Source organism: Dermacentor variabilis, chromosome 7, assembly GCF_050947875.1.
Source record: "Dermacentor variabilis isolate Ectoservices chromosome 7, ASM5094787v1, whole genome shotgun sequence".
In the NCBI taxonomy this organism is placed as follows: domain Eukaryota; kingdom Metazoa; phylum Arthropoda; class Arachnida; order Ixodida; family Ixodidae; genus Dermacentor; species Dermacentor variabilis.
In genome coordinates, this window is record NC_134574.1 from 154,137,097 (window position 1) to 154,156,068 (window position 18,972).

Here is an 18,972-nt window from a genome sequence, read left to right on the forward strand (position 1 = left end):
TAGATAGATAGATAGATAGATAGATAGATAGATAGATAGATAGATAGATAGATACTCGGGGTGCTTACCCTGAACGGCCCGGCATTCCCGTCGTCCAGTTCGAGCACGTAGCCCTGGACGAAGCTGCCAGCGTGCGGCTGCCAGGCCACGGTGACGCAGTTGTTCTCCGCCGTCGAGTCCTCCGGTATCAGCTGGGGCGCGCCGGGCGCTGCAGCGATGGCACAAACACACCGTCGCCTTTTAGTGTCGAGCCCAGCACGTGCTATACGCCTTCTTTTTTTTTTTTTTTCGCGCGGTATGACGCTTAGAACGACTCGCGAAAGTTATCGCAAAACGCTGTGGTGACGGAAGGCGACGACAGAGAGACAGACAGATAGATGAGGAATAAGGGAAAAGGTAGGGAAGTTAAACCATGGCTCTACCCGGTTGGCTACACCCTGCACTGCGGAAAGGGGAGCGAAAAAATGGGAAGGAGGAAAGAAGTCTACAGTGTACGCACGCTCACACGTGCACGAGAAGCGTTCGCCGCCTAGGTATGCCACTTCATTAAAGCTCCTTTCTGGGCGAGTTGGCGCATACTTGATTTGAAAATTGCAACAGCGCTAACACATGCATCCACAAAGTAACAATGACGAGACACAAGCGCTTGTGTCTCGTCTTTGTTACTTTGTGGATGCATGTGTTAGCGCTATTGCAATTCTCAAATCAGGTGTTTCCTGTCGGCAATGCTATCATGCTGATAACGCGCGTGCCGTTCGTTACTGGAAAGTACCGAGCTCGCAGCGTTAAAGGAAGGAAACGCATCAAGGCAGATGACGATTATTGTTGTGTAGCAGAAGGGGCACTCCAAAGGGTGTAAACTGTTCTTAGAGTGTATAGCTTATACATCTTATATATCTCACGATATCGCCCTTCCAGGTGTGTGGTTTCGTCCACGCTGCACTTACTCCAAAGGAGAGACGGGAAGGGGGGGGAGAGGGAAGGACAGGGAAGTTAGCAAGTGTAAGTACCGGATACATACATACATACATACATACATACATACATACATACATACATACATACATACATACATACATACATACATACATACATACATACATACATACATACATACATACATACATGTGCTGGGAAAAGGGTTTAAAAGGAGATAGGAGCGAAGAGACAAAACAGAACGCAAACGCTTTGAAATCCCGAGCGAGGACTGCGAGGTCTACGTCATAGCAATAAACGTATGTACACTCAGCCCTAGAATGCGGCCAATGCACTTACTCACCGAACGCCTTAATAGCCCGGTCAATTGCCCTGTGCACACACACACACGACGCCCAGGCACTCCCGCTCGATCGAGAGGCACCCCCGCCGTCACCTGCTCGGTATATACCAACTCGTTCGCTGTCGGTAAGAGATGCTGGCGTTGCGCCTTTAAAATTGGGGCCCCCGCTCCCGCGCCTGCTTGATATGCAAGCAGGACGAGAAAGCGCGGTTCCTGCACGAGCCTTCGCCCGTTTCGCGCGCGCACCCCCGCTCCTGCAGCACGACGCTCTTCACCACAACGGGTGCGGAACCCGGGGGTGGAGAGAGCGTGGTCCGCTGTGACTCACGCGCGTTCCGCAGCCTCTTTCGGCTCGCGCCTCGTCGCCACGGGGGGGTTCCGTGTAAATATTGTACCAGGGGGAAATCGGGCACCCGTTCCTGCGGCAGCCGCACGGCACGAAAGGCGCACGTCCTTCGATGCGGCCTCCCTCAGCAAGCACTATAAACACACACACACACACACACACACACACACACACACACACACACACACACACACACACACACACACACACACACACACAGACACAGATAGATAGATAGATAGATAGATAGATAGATAGATAGATAGATAGATAGATAGATAGATAGATAGACAGACAGACAGACAGACAGACAGACAGACAGACAGACAGATAGATAGATAGATAGATAGATAGATAGATAGATAGATAGATAGATAGATAGATAGATAGATAGATAGATAGATAGATAGATAGATAGAATGGGCGTCCCTGTTAAAGCTTCACACCACAGATCTGGCGAAGAACATACACTCAACAATCGTAATTTATACCATGCTTACCAAAAAAAAAAAAAATGAGGAAGAAAGAATGGCGCCGTATTCGAAACCTGCAACAGCTGCACAACATAACCGCAGCTAACAGGTGTGCCGCGGACTACCATGACGAGACACACGTAGGTGAAAAAAAACTTGGCAAGCACTGACTGTCGTCACGAGGCCGCGGCGCATTGCGCAGCGATTCGAACGCACTACTTTCCGTACAGCACACCTCGTCGCTGCTTTAACGACTGCCTCGCGATCTATGGTAGCGAACCGCGACGTGCGCCTCAACAGCCGCTGCTGCTGCTTTTAGCGATCGCGCTTCGCCGATACGCACAGCACGCTTTGCGGCTTTCCCCGGACTCGCCAGAAGGTCGGAAAAACGGTCGCGTCTCGATCGGTCGCCAGCCTTCGCCGCAGAGCACGTTTTATGAGACGCGAGTTGAGCCTGAGATCGCTACACCGCAGAAACAACATACAGAATCGCCCGATTCGCACATAAACTGCATGTCGAACACTTGTCAACAGCCACGGCTGCTTGACGCATTTCTCGCGTCGTTGTGTTTCTAACCTGCGCTATCATTTAGTTTTTGAAGTTATGAAATACGCATTCTCTAAATATGTTCTTTGTTCCGATACCGACGCCGCTTATGTTTTTTTTATTTCATCTTTCAATGGTGCTGTCAAAGCGCTGTTCTTATTTATTTCAAACCTTGCTCAACCGACCAGCTCAACTTTGCATTTGTACCGACGTGCCGCGACGGCTGCATACAGTAGCTATCTTAAACGCATCGACACGGGCGCATACAAACAGAATATTAAAACATGCAGAAGCTGTTTGCGCACGTGACCCGAATGGAACGTTAGGGTCCCAATGCCCGAAAAAAAGAGAAAGAAAAATGAGGTAAGAGAAAATAAAGACTATGTGATTTCCCGGCTCGTTCAATAATTACTACTTACACCACGGATACATTTGAAAACAAAAGAGAGTTGCCCACTTAATGGAGTCCCGTTTCGAGTCCCCGGGGCTGGTGATTAGGCGGTGGCAGAACAACTCCGGGCACGCGCGCTACCTGGTGGCCGCGCCACGAAAGAAACCCACCGCGCGCACTCGCTGCTGCATGCCACATTGCTATACAGACTCTGTGCCCCGCTCTTCAAAGGCGGTCCGTGGCGCGGCCCGCGCAGCTAAGCCGCCGAATTGACGCGTCTCCGCGCCCCGGTCCTTATTGCGGACCCGAACCGGCGGTCCGGAAGGTGCGCGCTCGCGAGCCGGGTGGGGAAAACGAACCCGCAGTCGGCGCTTCGTTGCCGCTCACTTAAGATTCTGCCGACGTCTCAGAAGAAGAAGAAGAAGCCGCCGCTCGCTCGGTCCCGTGGTCGTGCCCATTCCCCTAGTTTCTTCCCACCTTCGCCGCGCCGCCCAATCTGCATGCACAAATGGGCGGCAGAGGGGGGGGGGGGGGACAGGTGCGATGCCTGCGGGACGAAGTGGGAACGGCAGGCCGAGTGTTCTTTTCTCGGGGTCACGTGAGCCGAGGCGGTTCTTTTTTTTTTTTCTTCTCTTTCTCGGGAGAGCGCGGCGGAATCGCGATGTGCATCCCTAAATTTTGGCGGTGCAACGAAGGGTTTGATGCGATGCTTGCGCGAGCGGCGGGAGACGACGGGGTGTTATACAGCGAGCCGGCGCTGCGCAGAGCGATCCAAGAGCCGAAAAGAAAACAGCGAGCCGCCCTTCCTCCGAACGTGGGATACACACTCTCGTCGCGTGACCGCGCAACCGAGTGGCCTATCATTGTAGAGTTGACACACACACACACACACACACACACACACACACACACACACACACACACACACACACACACACACACACACACACACACACACACACACACACACACACACACACACACACACAGAGAGAGAGAGAGAGAGAGAGAGAGAGAGAGAGAGAGAGGGAGGGAGGGAGGGAGGGAGGGAGCTCGCAAACGAACCCGCGACGAGCGCGCTTCATGTCAGCAAATTCACCTGGAAATGCAGGTGGGCGTACTGCGCGTCTCACCTAACGCTAGGCAAGGCAAAAAGAAAGAGCGGTTCAAGATAAGATTGTAAGACACACGGTGTTCGGTCATCAGGTCGTGGACGACCGTAAACCGCAGGTTTTTATAGTCGTATCTTGCAACGTCTTTTTCTTCCTTTATTATTTTCTTTGGACAGTTTGGCTGACCTATGTTAGTTAGAACAACCTACACATAGCTAGTGCAATGAAATACTTTACAAAGAGGATCAGAAAGTTCGTGTGGTGTTGGGCGTTCAACGCACATCGCGCTTGCGTAGAAGAACGACTTTCGTTTTCTTTCCTTAGGATGGTGCAAGCATCATTCTGGAATATTGAATGGCTGGTCACTGCCCTGTCTCGCACGCTGTCGAAAAAAAAAAAAAAAAAGATGTCCGTGCGTGGAAGTAATTCGAGCATTGAAGTGAAACGGAGCCACACTGCTCCACTCACTCGTCGCTTGCCCTGCGTCGATCTCTTTTCGTGATGCCGTCGCCTTTCCGCGCTCATTTCAAGTATGCGTATACATTCCAGCTTTAGCCCGAACTTTCTAGAGCCGCACTGAGTATACGCAGGGGGACACTCCAATTTAACAGCAATTCAATGTCCGTTGTTCTCGTCCTGCCACTACTGGACAGTACTGGCTGGACAAGAACAATTACAGTACAGTTATGGTCGAGAAAAAAAAAGTGTGTGTGTGTGGGTGGGGGGTATTCTGAGAGAAGTGACCTCACGATCAGTGTCGACAATACGCCATTAGCATTTAAGCAATGTAGCCATGCCGGAATTGACACGCTACGCCATCTAACGGCGCCGCCGAGAAGTACGCGCGTGGTGCGTGTCTCTGAATGCACATTCAGACAAGGTTTTCCGAATATACATGACGCTCGTTTGATTCCGCCCAGCACCGCCAAAAAGCACGCGCGGAAAGGCGGCTCCTGGCACTGGCAGGGTCGGTGGTCGCCAACCCTGCCCCCTCCTCCAGGCCCTTAATGGTCCGCTCGAAATTTGGCGACACTAGTCCCAGGGTTTCACTTCGGCGATCCCGGTGCCGATGCGGTTACGACAGCGCATGCGCACAAACTCGGGCAGAGCGCGGAATAACGAGCTCTCGCGTTCACTTCGCACGCTCTTGCCTGGCGACGCTAGCATTAAGTATTTACACGAATAAAATATCGCAACGCGTCCCCTAGCTCTGCCGAGTGCAATTCTCGGCGCGAGAAATTGCCTATATCAGGCAGTAAGGCCACTTAGGGCCGCATGTGCGTCGTAGCGCTTATTTTCCGGCGAACGACGCTTGGTCAACATTGCACAGCGGCCGCTAGTAGGTCAGAAGTACCGGGTATCCGAAAAACAAACTGTGCAGCGGAAACGCTGGTCATAAAATTTTAAAGTTTTGCTTATACGGCAGTGGCAGTGATCGCCACAGGGGAGACGTTGCAAATGCGCACGACGCTGCCTATTGCTAAACACTCGGATGAAGGTTGCTGCAGTTCGTACAACGTGCACGTTAATGAACGTCCGTATATCTCCTGCAGCGTGTGAGGGTTGCTCTCGTACACGCGTCCTTTTAAGTGCATGCACCTCGCAGACGATATCAGGCGAATTACAGTTACAGGACTCGCGTTTTCCTATCTCCCGCGAAAAGTGCGATGTCACAATTACCATCACGTCTTGTTCGTTTATTTATTTTCTCGCTGCAGAGTTACTTTTCGGACACTTTGTACAAGTGAAATGGTATTCAGGGTCGGGAAGTACTCGTGCTGCTACTTCTGGAAGCCCCGGTGAGACAGAAAAAGTGAGGCATGCCCACTCGCATACACATGCTAGACAGACCGCGATAAAAGCGTGCGTGTTACCTGCAGACTCGTCTCCGTCAGCTGCGTGCAAGCGAGAGAGAAGAAAGCAGAATGAGGGGGAGAGAAGAAGCACACACCTGGTGAGAGCGGCGGCGAATAGAGGCGGCATCTCATGGCTTAAAAACAAGATCGCCGCGCTATAGGCAACTCTCCTTGTCATTGTCAAAGGTTACACTGTACGCTCTTTTTCTCCTATTATGACGTTTGCGTTGCGTGACGTGCCTACGGCGTCAAAAAACGTCTCTCTCGTCTTCATCACGAATACCAACGATACGAACACGTTATACTCTGCAGATTGCCCGAACAGCTCGGTTGACCAGGCAAGCGCTTGCGGCAACCGTAAGGTACACAGGGTCTGCACAAGTTAAACATACTACGATGAAATGCTGCCAGGTAAAATTAAATGCGTTATTTGGCGTCGGCACGCAGGGGCATACTGCGTAGATTCCTTCTCCCGTTCACCTAATTTTTTTTTTTGTTTCTTGAATAGCGATGCGAGAATGAGAGACTCAGCGTGGCACAAACTGACTCACTTTTTCACATGTGCACCGAGTGAAACCAGTCACCCTGCCGCTAACAAAAATAGACACCACCAAACAGGACGAGAAAGGCGCGGGCGTGTTACAGCTGTCTGGTGCGTTACCGATTACCTGTCTCCTCCTCTTCGGTGCGTCTATTTGTGTTAGCTGATGGCGATTGTAGTTTCACTCAGCGCAGTTCGGAACGAATGACTATACTACCAACTACAGACCCATTTCCTCGCCTGACATTTCCAAAAACGCACACAGAAGTTACGCCTGACCAATTCTCGCCAACTGACAAAGCCGTTTCTTCCAGACCGCGTATGGTACAACTGCGAGTCGGCCTATAGTTGGAACAGATTCATTAAAAAAAAAAAGAAAGTTTTTGCGCGCAGACTAACAGGGACGAATAAGAGGAGCAACGCAAGGACTTCGTTCCTGTTTGTTTGCGCGCAAAAAGTAAAAAATGAAAGGAAAAACGCGTATAAGTAAAGCACCACGGGGATGGGGAGAACGACTCACGTTTCAGCTGCGTGAAGGTGAGTTGGTTGACGGCGTCCAGCACCGAGCGTTGGTCGAGCGTCAGGTCGAAGTCCGGAGAGGCCCAGGGCGTGGGCGCCATGTCCTTGTGCCACGTCACGTCCACGTTGGCCACCCGGTTGATCAGGCACGGCCCAATCTGCGTGGTGCGAGGACCATGGCGGCGCGGTATAGCAAACGTGCGCCCAGCAAGCGCCTGCTGCCAGAGCACTGCAAGTTGAATAAATGAACGAGCGATAACGGCGCGCGTGTTCCAGAACGATCCCTTATTTTTTTTTTTTTCGGGGATACTTTTGCGTGGCAATGGCACCCAGTGCGACGACGCCTCGAGGGAGCGACGTGGGCCCAGTCCCTCGGTTCGGCCAATCAACGTTCACTGCGAGCGATATGTCTCCGAAAGTGATCGACACACAGAACCTCGCGGTTCCAGATATCGGTGTTTGTGCGACCGCCACAGTATATATGCGAAGCTGGTGCAATTGAGCCGCGGTCAACTAACTAACTAACTAACTAACTAACTAACTAACTAACTAACTAACTAACTAACTAACTAACTAACTAACTAACTAACTAACTAACTAACTAACTAACTAACTAACTAACTGACTAACTAACTAACTAACTAACTAACTAACTAAGAAGAATGTAGCTCCTCGGTTCCCCTTATTTTTCCTTATCACCGCATTGCAAGAGCGTCGAATCTTGACAGCCTTGGTGAGATGAGGTACATGGCAGCCAGCTGCCTGCTCCTATAAGCTTTATACGTACTTGTGTGACACCTGCGGTTAAAAGGATGCTACAGATTCGTTGCCATGTCTGCGAGCGGCGCTCGCTACGACTCCCAGGGCTAGCCATATAGTTTATAGTGTGCGTTCACATTGGTTTCTCTTTAACTTACGACTTCTACATTTCAATTAAAAAGACAGTTAACTTTCCCTATGATTTCCCGTCTGTTGGCTTGGTACGGTTGTAGCGAGAAATCGATCCCCTCGGCTACCCTTATTCTTTCGTCATTTAGAATACCTAATCGTGTCGGAATGCCGACTTCACAAGCCGTCGCAGCGGAGTGCTACGAATGCAGCGTTGCAATTCTTACGGACAGCGAACCTGCGCGAGCGACTCTATAGTACCGACTATACAGTGTTAACTGCTATCTTGTGCTGTGAACCGCAGCGACTGTGCTCTCTCTCGCTCTACATTTCCTTCTTATATTTCTGCGTCCCCGCCTCTCCAATTTGGATACCAAATCGGATTACTGCTCTGGTTAACCTAACCGGATTTCCTTTCTTGCATCTCTCTGACTTTCTCACCTTTTATTCTTTCTGGTTAACTTAACTGTGTTTCCTTTCCTTACATTTCTCTGCCTCTCTCTCTCTCTCTCTCTCTCTTGCTCACATTTTAACGCGACAGCGTTAAGTGCCCCGTGTCGCATAAATTCCGGCGTCGCCGTCCAGCGTCGGACGTCGCTTCGGCGGAATGAATCTCGAACCAAATTCCGAACCCCGCCTACCAAGCCACTCGTCTACCACAAAAGCAGCTTATACCTCGTTTTTTCGTTCTTTATAATGTTATTCCTCGGAATTTTCAGAACGGCAGCCTACGCACAAATGTGATGAAAAAAAAAAAAGAAAAACGCCGACAGCGCACAGGTCTTCTCAGTCTGAAATGTTAAAAGTGCGAAACAATAACAAGATATGGACTCACGCAAGAGGCCGCGTTTCTACCAGAAAGCTCGCCTTCGTGCACAGCCGCCAGCGTTTCCCGGTAAACGTTACGGTTACATCAATAGCTGCAGTTGCCGGGAAGCGCGAGAAGCAGTCAGGGATCTCTGAATGCCGTCGCGTTCCACTCTCAAAGGCGAAGCTTAAGCGTCCTCCAAATTTCATCACGAGTATACGGTATCTCACTCGTTCACGCAGGGATATATATATATATATATATGTATATATATATATATATATATATATATATATATATATATATATATATATATATATAGCATTTTTTATAATAGCACTTACAAATCACTTTTGTTTCTTACACTTGGCGATGTGCTTCGAACTTCTTGTGATTCCTTTTTATTGATGAATTGCTATCTCGCTCCTATGAATTGCTATATTATGCTGCGTCACGTGTTCACGTGTATGCCCTGTATATATTATTGCTTTTTTGCGTCTGTTTCCCTAAATATACCTTCAAGAATTGTACTCCCTGATATGTTCATTTTTCGTGTATTTTACTTTCTAGTATTAGTACCTTACGTTAAGTTTTACTCGTGTTATTTCCGTAAGTGTACCTTTATGGCCTTTCATTACTTCAGTTGTTCCTTTTACATGTTTTTGGCAGTAATGTTGATGAGCGCTGCATTGCGGCGCATCTTTTGTATTACACTTTAGAAGGCTGTTTACTCTTTTTTCCCCCTTGATTTTGTAGCCCCCCTTACACAATGGCCCCATAGGGCCTGTAAGGTGTTATATATATATATATATATATATATATATATATATATATATATATATATATATATATATATATGCATGCCATGCACTCGCCTGTAGGAACGCCGCGTGGTCGGTCTCCTTGAGTGCCTCGATGCAGAACTGCAGCAGCGCGGTGGTCCTCTGCAGCGTCACCGTGCAGTTGGCCAGCTGGCCCTTGAGCGCCTTGAGCTTGGCCTCGCGCTCGCGCCGCGCGAACGCCAGCAGCTCGCGGCGGCGGGCCTCCAGGGCCTCGGCCAGGGCGTCGCACTGCGCCGAGATCTGGGCCTCGAACGCCAGGCAGTTCTCCTGCAGCCGCGATTACAAGAGGGGAAGAAAGGGGGGTTAACTGAGGGGCCCCGAATCGTTTATTACGTAACGAGGGTCTCGAACCCGGCAACATTGATGCCTTCAGGTAGCATGTGCGGGTTTACTGACCGGTTGCCTTCACCCAAAAAGATCACGTTCTCGCGACGCCTGCGGCAGAAAAGGATGTTCCACATCCGCCGCCAACGTCTGGGGGCGGTGGCGCTGGCTAACACTCCCAGGGTTCCACGAGGAAACATAGATACCCAAGAAAGAGGATGGGGAAATGGCGCCGCCGTAGCTCAATTGGTTAGAGCATCGCACGCGTAATGCGCAGACGTGGTATCGTTCCCCACCTGCGGCAAGTTGTTTTCTCACCCCCTTTCACTGCCATTAATTTATCATTTCCTTTAATTCAATTAGTAAGTACAAGTTTTTTCCCTTATGTTGTCCTTGGTGTCAGTGTTTGTTGGCTTCTTATGATATCACAATTAAAGGGAGTCGCACATATCGTTCATTTGGGAGAGTGCAACTAAGGACGCGCCAATCGCAGAAATAAATGGATTTAGACAGTCTATAGACCGTCCGCAAAGCATTCTGTAGGGTTTGTCTACGGAGGTTCGGGAAATAAATAATAGCCAAGAAAAAGTGTGAGATGATGTCCATGAAGAGTATAACACATAAAAAGTATAACGCATGAGAACACACGTGCTCTGAAACAGAAACAATATGGGGTGACATGACGTCATTATTGAGTACACAGTTCATGCAGCGCGCGTGACAGAAAATGCGCCCGCATAACTTTCTAACCATAGACACCTGCATATATATATTCAACTGATGATAGTCGATAAAAAATTGTAAGACAGTAAGTCATTAGACCGTCTATAGAACTTACCTGTAGACATTCTACCGACAATGCTACATGAAAAGTCACAAGGACGTAATTAAGTCCATATACAAGCCTATACACAGTGTCTAGAATTTGCCTGTAAAAGTCCGTAGATTTTGTTTATAGACAGTCTATCAATAATATAGAATAATGACAATGGGCTTTCTATAGACTGTCTAAATAAATTTTGTAAGAGGCAAGCCTTTCTTTGACTCCTCCATCGCGCTGTGTCCCAAGAGCGGGCGAGGGATGAGAGCTAGGGAACGCCCACTTTACGTAGCCATGTCTCTCCTAACCCCAAATCTTTTCTCTTCACTCTCTCTGCGTGGTCGCTTACACGTTCGCGACAAGGTAACCACGCTTCTCGTCCTCGGACATCGGAATGCGCAGGAACCTACGCCGAATGTTCGCGAATAAACGTAAAACGTTTCACTTTCCTGGCGTAATGAACGTGCCAATATATCGGAGCCGTTGTGACGAGAAATAACCGCATACCGAGTGCGAGAGCCCAAGCGTTTCGCTTAAAATGCCAGCGTCGAAAACGTTCCTGGAATTCCACCGCCGTGCAACGGATCGCAGCTACCCACAGGCATTGGCGTTCGCAAATTCAACACGCGCCTTCGCGATGACTGACTCGAGAATGGCTGGGTATGACATGGCAAGCTTCGCCGTAGAAACCTAACCGAGAAATGAAATGAAGGGGGACAAAAAAAGGAAAGAAAGAGGCGAAATAATAAAAAAAGACGAAACAACAACATCAGGAGCAATACACTCCTACTGAAATATTTTTAACAGCATACAGCTTAGGCGATAAGAATTTGTGTGCACTTTATATATATATATATATATATATATATATATATATATATATATATATATATATATATATATATATATATATATATATATATATATATATATATATACATATATATACAGTAAGTGGCGAGGTGGAGGAGGAGGAAGTAAACTTTATTGCTCTAGAAAGAGTAATTCAGCGGTCAGGCCGGATGTCTTCATCTTCTATTGGTTGATGACGACTTCCGGCCGGCATGGTTGGCGCCCTATTCCTGGCAAGGACATCTAGTGCTTCCTACACAGTAACGAGAAATGCGGGCGCCAGCAGAAGACAAAGAGGAAGAAGACGGTTGTTGGTGGTGCTCGCGCTCTCTCCGCTCGGCCGCTGTCTCTTTCTGTGCATTCACATAAAGCGCCGAGCGCATCTAACCTTAAACGTGTACTATCAATTGGTGGAAGTGCAGGGTGAGATATTTGGTGGGTGAAACAGGGTGATGCAGAGCTTAATAGTAATAAATGAGGAAACGTTCTATAAAAACTGCTGGGTGCGACATCATTAACCAGGTCCATAATAGCTTCGGTTCGATGTGGCATGTAAATACACCCTAGAAACGGCGCGTTTCTAATTAACGTCATTCGCCGCCAGGAACACGAATATATGTGTGCCAAAAAACGTCTATGAGAAAGTAATCAATAAATTACGCTAAGGATGTCACTCCCATTTTTCCCGCGTAAAGAAGGTCCGGTCAGTAAACTTGAAATTTGAATTCAGTAACAAAACATCCTGTTCTTGAACTCTGGACAAAGCACAAGCTTTGCAACCGAAGCGCAAGGCACCTACGCAATGCAGTGAAAGCAACACATAGGAGCGAGTCGCAAACTAACCCGGTGAACATCGTCGAAATAACTGTCGTTTGTGTGTCTGCCTTTGTTCGCGCTGCATTTCGCAGTTTTTACTTGAAGCTCACCAGGTGAAATGAGCTTTTAAGAAAATAACGCAATACAAAAAGAACGGAAACAAAAATCTGTCTCCACAAATGAAGTGTTCACACATTGAAGAGACGCAATAACTAGGGCAGAAAAAAACGTTCGACATACGTTGTTGAGGAACAGGCGAACACAACCTGTGGTCCCATAAACGTAGGTATCACGTCGGAGAAAAGGAGAAAGGCGTTAAGGTGACTATCGTAGCGAAAAAGAATTATGCCAATCGAACAGTGTTTTAGGCGATTGTTAGTATTCGGTATGGAATGTGCATCAAGTGAAAATCGCCCGTGTAACTTCCTGCAGCGCCGATACGGGAAAGAATGACTTTGGAAAGGGAAGCACGCATCGCCGTGTGCCTATTAGTGTAGCCTATCAAGTGGAAACAGCGACATCACATAACGAGAGAAATCGCGCCGATAATAAAACAGCGAAGGTGGTGCGACAAATGACCACGAAAAACGTAAAAGAAAAGAAAGAAAGGAACCAGCACGTGTCGAAGAAAGAATGCAGCGACACCATTAGCCAAGTGTCCGAAAAGTGTCAATGGTTGCTTTTACGTATGACGACCGTCGCCGTACAACCGGGGGAGGACGCTCATTACCAACGCTCAGGGCAAAACAGTAAGTGCGCCTTCGTGTTAGCCTTTTTTATTTTTTCCCCCTAGAAAAGTGCAGTCGGACGTCGTCTTAGTTACAATTCGCGCCAAGAGAGAGCACGACGCCAGGAGGAGACACGAGTGAAACAGAATCGCATGCATCGACCGCGCTTAGGGAGGGGGGGGGGGGAGGGGGGTAGGAAACAGGCGGCGCACATTAGACGTGCCAGTCTCCTAATGAGCAGCGGGGGCCGCTGAAGACGAAGGCACGCTCTCTCGCTTGTCCATCTGGTCCCACGACCCAACCCCCTGGCTCGAGCTCACGCGGCGCGGCGATTGTTATTAACACCGCGCGCGGGGGGGGGGGGGGGGGGGGGGCGCTGGCCTCGCGGGTCATTAAAGCGCGCGAAAACGCGCGCGCTGCCACGCCAGCCTCCTCCTCCTCCTGCATTCCCCCTTTCCCTCAACACCCGTGGCGCTGGGGACACTGCGCGCGCGCGTGCCCTCGGTGGAGCCGCGCTGCAGTGTAGCGCAAGCTTGCTGCCGGCTAATCCAAAGAAAGAGCCTCTGAACGACGGAATCCCCGATCGGCTACCGTCCTTGCATACGCCGACCAATCACGTCAATCACGATGACGAGAGAAAAAAAAAGAAGGAGACCACACGAGGATGACAGGAAGACGCACGAACTGTACACCACAATCGCTTGCTGTGTACCGTTTTGCGCGTCTACGTGCCCTCATCTTCTTTCTTTATTTCGCGACATTGCGCCTACTGCAATTATGTACCGACCATAGTCCAGGCCTCGGTACAATTGCAACGATCACGTCATCGGCAAACGGCATTACGGACGAGAAGGCGACGACGACGACCAATCGCCTACCGTACTTGCGCCAGTGCGGCTTTACTAATTCAACGGTCCCCCGATCAGCCGGCGCCAGCTGTGGCCTCAACCACGCTGCACGGTGCGAAGACTGTGTGTGCGGGGAGGGCGCATCATGCACCGCGCTGGTTCAGGGAAATGGGGAGAAATGAGGGGCCGCACGTCGTCGCTGCTGACGACACTCCCGGGATGGGGGATACGTTGAAGGGGAGGGGATGACAAAAGGGAGGGACAGCGAACGCCTCTCCCGCGCGCGTAAACGACACGAATGAATACGGACGACGAGACGGAAATGGCCGCGGCGAAGAAAAAGAAAACAAAACTAAGGCGGAGGGGGGCGAATGGAGCGCGGCTGCTTTATTTAGGATGCCACGTGGCGCGTATAAGGAGCGGTCGAGGAAGAATGACCGGAGGCGATCGGGGAAGAAATTAGGGAAAACGTCGGGGGAGAACTTAGGGAAAGGCCGCAAGAAACGGCTCAGTGTGTGTGTGGGGGGGGGACATATACGGGAGAATACACTAGGAACAGTTGCTCGGGAAGCAACGGACGCTCACGTAGAGGAATGTGCAACGCAACAAAAGAAGAGTTCTAATAGCGAGAAATGCACGCAACCCTTTCTTTTTTTGTTCATTTTACGTCCCGCTATTATAAAATCGGAGAAAGATGCGCGGGGCAAACATGCATCGCAAGGCGCCGACTGAGAAATCTTTTCGATTTCGAGTTCTACACTATGTACTGCCGAGGGTATAAATGAAGAATTAGTGCGAGGAAAGAATAGCAGCCAAGCTGAAGATTTGCGAGCAAATATCGTTGGCGCTTCCTACGCGGTCACAAGCATACAAGGCTCTGTTGTGTAAAGATAATCGCACACGCAGCTATATAGCATTGGTATTTGCAGACAACCCGGCCCAAGAATAACTTAGCGTACCTGATCACTTATGTCGTACAATAACGAATTTAGGGCAAAAAAGGAAAGAAGAAAGACACGATCACAGAGAGGGGAGAACATAAAGACAGGACGAGCGTTCCCTGTGATCGTTGTCCTGCCTTTTTTTTTGCGATCGTGTCTTCTGCCTTAAATTCATTATTGTTAGACATGCATTAACCAGTCTAGCAGCAACTACTGCCACTTACAGGTATGTCGTCTCAGAGTGGCGTAGCCAGGAATTGTTTTCGGAGGTGGGGGGCACCCATTTGCCCCGGGACGACAAGAGGTTGGCCTGAAGGGGGTTGGCCGATCGGCATGTTGGTACACAGAAATTTCCTGATGGGGATAGGGAGGGGGGGGGGAGTGGCACGTGAGCGGCGTGCCCCCCCCCCCTCCAGCCATTTCTCTGGCTACGCCACTGGTCTCAGAAGGGTCTCTAGCAGGGCCATAGATAGTGAAAGACAGAGAGAGCAAATCGTCTCGTCTGTTCGCACCGAACATCTATTCAGTAATTACGTCGTCTTACGATTTCGTAAGACGGAAGACGTAGGGATATAGGATTTACGTAGTTGATTTCTTTGTTATTAGAACCTTTCTTGATCACAAAGGGAGGAGGCTGAGATAAAGACGCTAGGAAGGCATGCTCTGAGTTCCTTTAGTTATATATACAATATTGGCATGTCGTCACGGTTACAGCTAGACAGTCAAGCAACGCAAAACAATACTTGTAGAAAATAAGTTTACAGCCGTGTGAATAATGACTTATCTGCACGCAGAGCTCTTAAACGATGCATGCCGATTTTTTTATCGGAGGCGAAGCGACGAAAAGGTTAATTGCCACCCGACCCCTACTTGTCGGCACTGACGTTACTGGCCCATAGCCGTTTCAGGCTTTCTCCTCCCTATTTCGTCCCACATTTGGCAGATAAGATTGAGGAGTCGCTTGCTCCGCGTAAAGGCCAAACTACACGTCCGCTTGCCGGCGCGCGAAAGTTCCCTAAGCGCCTTGCGTTTGCCGCGCCTCGCGAATAATAGAGAGCTTTAGATTAGGGGACGCAAGCGGCTTGTGTACGCAAGAACTAGGGGCGACGGTACTGCGCATGCGCAGTACCGTCGCCTCTAGTTCTTGCGTACGCAAGCCGCTTGCGTCCCCTAATCTGAAACTCTCTAACGGCGCTTGGAAGCTACAAGACGCGCGCCGGCGCACGCCCAGTTGGCTCACTATTTTCGCCTTGGCAGACGTCGTCTCGCACTTTACAGCGAAGCTGCTTATGGCTGGGCTTCCGCGAATTTTTCTTTTTTTTTTTTGTGCGTGTGCAAAAACTGCGAACCGATCTCGAAGATAGTGCAACATCTGGCCGACCCGCAGCGGAGGTAAAGCAGGCTTCAAGCACTCCGCCAACTTACAAAAATAAGTTTAATATATTAGGTCCAACTAGAACCCGTATCAGATATTATGCTTATAAGAACAGATACTACACTTTGATCCGCGTCACCCATGTCTACGTTCGCAGCGTCCTTTCTTTGTCGGCGTTCCAAGCGCTCGCGTATCTACTTTCCTTCCCTCCCGCTCTCCCGTGGATGCAGTCCCGCCGAAACATCACGCGTGTCTAATAACCTCCGGCTCCTCAGGGAGGCGGCCCCGTCGTCCACGCGAATGTATATAAAAAACACGGCAAACAAATTCCTACTTTTATTCAAAACTCTGTGTCACCTCTGCGTCCTGTGCTAAACAGAAGCTTCGCTTGGTCATCCACCTTCACAGAGTGGAAATGGCTCATTATCTTATGTGAGGCAGCGAGAGTACCGATATTTGCCTATCCGGAGGAGGTATCTGTGCTCAGTCCGTGCGTCGGCGCGTACGATCTGTCCTGCACCATCTGCGCATGCGCGCGGGCGCGAGCTTTCGCGCGTGCCCGCAATTATCGTACGTGCAGTTTGGCCTCGAAGATCCGTACGTAAAGTGACCACTCGAAGGCCACAGTTAGCTTGCACAAGGCGGGAGACATTCTACAAAAAGATCAACCGCACGCGTATAACGCGCGCGCATTTCCTCCCGCTAATCGGCAACGGTGGTGAAGGCGCCCGTTTTCCCCCTTAACATGGTTCAGAACGACATTCATTTGGGCTAGATGGTGCATACTTGAATTAGCAAGGAACACAGAATTAGGAACACGGAATTAGGCGCTTGTCCTGTGTCGTTCTCCCTCTCGCGATCATCTTAGTTGGCGCTGTTCATTCCTAATTCCCCCTTAACCTTCCCAAATTTCCCGCTGCGACGGCCGCGAACGGTGACCGCGGGGTCTGTGACCCGGCAATTCTCCCTCCCAGAGCATGATGCCGCTGCGGCGGGACGGCGCGTGGCGAGGGGGAGCGTTCGCTCCTCAAAAATTCATCGCACTTCCGTCATGGCCGCCGCCGCTCGCCCGCCCCACACACATCCGAGAAAGGAAACGGAACGCAGGACACACGCGTACGGCTATATACCGACGCTCAACTACACCAGGCTCGGCCTTCTATATCCGCTACCACATAGACTTAACTGCCCGCCACCAATATTTCACGACGATCATCAGACATCGAAGTTCCCGTGGAGAGATCAAAGCCCCAGCCTCCTGGGGTGCACGGAGCAGGCACTTTCACTGATACGCGGAAGCAAGTTTCTTTCCGGGTCTATAGGGAAAGGAGAGGGAGAAACGTGTCCCTGTTTTTATCGTCACGTTCACCTGAAGTAAACCTCTCAAACCGGAGATCGATGAGTATACAGGGTATACACACGGTCCAACTGCGTCTGTTTGCCGCGGCAAGTCACACTGGAACACTTTGTGCCAGTCCGACAATTCTCACAAATGAGACACGTATACGCCCCAGTTTGATTGCACTTCTAGAGCGCGAAACTGTGCTCTCTCTATCTCCTCTCACCCTTCCTTCGTCCCCACTCCCCTTCCCCTAGCGCAGGGTAACAAACCAGACGCACGTCTGGTTAATCTCCCTGCCTTTCCTCTCTTTTATTTCTCTCTATCTCCCTCTTCTCTCCTCGTTCGAGTGCCCGCGACTGCCTTCAAGTGACACTGACAGTGTGCGAACCACAACACCCACGTGCCGTGGTTTCGTGCAAGAAAGCTGCTGGCCCATGACTCGTGTCCCCATAGCATATATATTGCCTAGTGCATGCCTACGGAAAGACACAGTCCACTTAATCTGCTCTTGCGGGCTACTTGCATTAGAGAGGACAGTCATAATGTCCACACTGAATATTCACCAGATACTTTTACGTGCCTTCAGATATACGCCATGTTTTTGGCCCGTGGCCTGACGCTGCGCGTGCGTATCCTGCAACGAAGGCACGCTTAACCTTCCTTAGAGAACCCTGGCCTCAATGCGATGCTTTGTTGCCGGCCTACTGTACTGTGTTTTGTGTATGTTGCGTTCATGTAACGGTGCACTGTGCGCGCAGTAAAACCTCGTCATAACGAAGCTGAAGGGGAAGCCATGAGTACTTCGTTACATCGATTACTTCGTTATATCCATTATTGCAGGTATTGCACTGTGAGAGCTTCAAGAGGAATTTCACTTACTTCGTTATATCCATTGTTTCGTTTTAACGGGGTTCGACCGCATTTCATTCTTCGTCACACTCATGCGGAGTAGCTGTAGCGGGCTAGGCAAAACCTCTCCAGAAATAATCTCTTTAACGCGCGTTCTAAAGCTACATCTCTCGTCGCTGGATCAACGCACCGCGTGCATTCGCGTTTCGTTCTGCAGCACGACGATACGTGCCGCGGTCCCGTGTAGAGCTCGACGACCACGCGTGCAGCGCAGCTCCTCGCAGGATCGAAGGAAGCACGCGACACAGACTAAACGTATTAGGGCGGCAGCGGCGTCTTCGTCCAGGAGACACACACACTGCTGCACTCGGTGCCAGCGCAGGGCACAACGGAGGGAGACGGGCACTCCCTGCACGCGCACGGAATCGAGCGCTCTCTACGAAGCGCGTGTCCTTCTTCGCCGATGCCCGTTTTC

The 18,972-nt window shown here is 50.1% G+C and overlaps 1 protein-coding gene and 1 pseudogene across 1 annotated transcript in view; both read right to left on the reverse strand.

The window, feature by feature from the left end:
• Trim9 (E3 ubiquitin-protein ligase Trim9) overlaps window positions 1-18,972 on the reverse strand; it is a 259,700-nt gene that overhangs the window by 20,379 nt on the left and 220,349 nt on the right. Inside the window, exons 3-5 of the mRNA XM_075699731.1 lie at window positions 9,636-9,869; window positions 7,066-7,222; window positions 69-208 (exon numbers count right to left, since the gene is read on the reverse strand). Coding sequence (XP_075555846.1) covers window positions 69-208; window positions 7,066-7,222; window positions 9,636-9,869 — 531 coding nt within the window. The remainder of the gene's footprint in view (window positions 1-68; window positions 209-7,065; window positions 7,223-9,635; window positions 9,870-18,972) is intronic.
• On the reverse strand, window positions 16,270-16,451 carry LOC142589156 (U2 spliceosomal RNA; annotated as a pseudogene).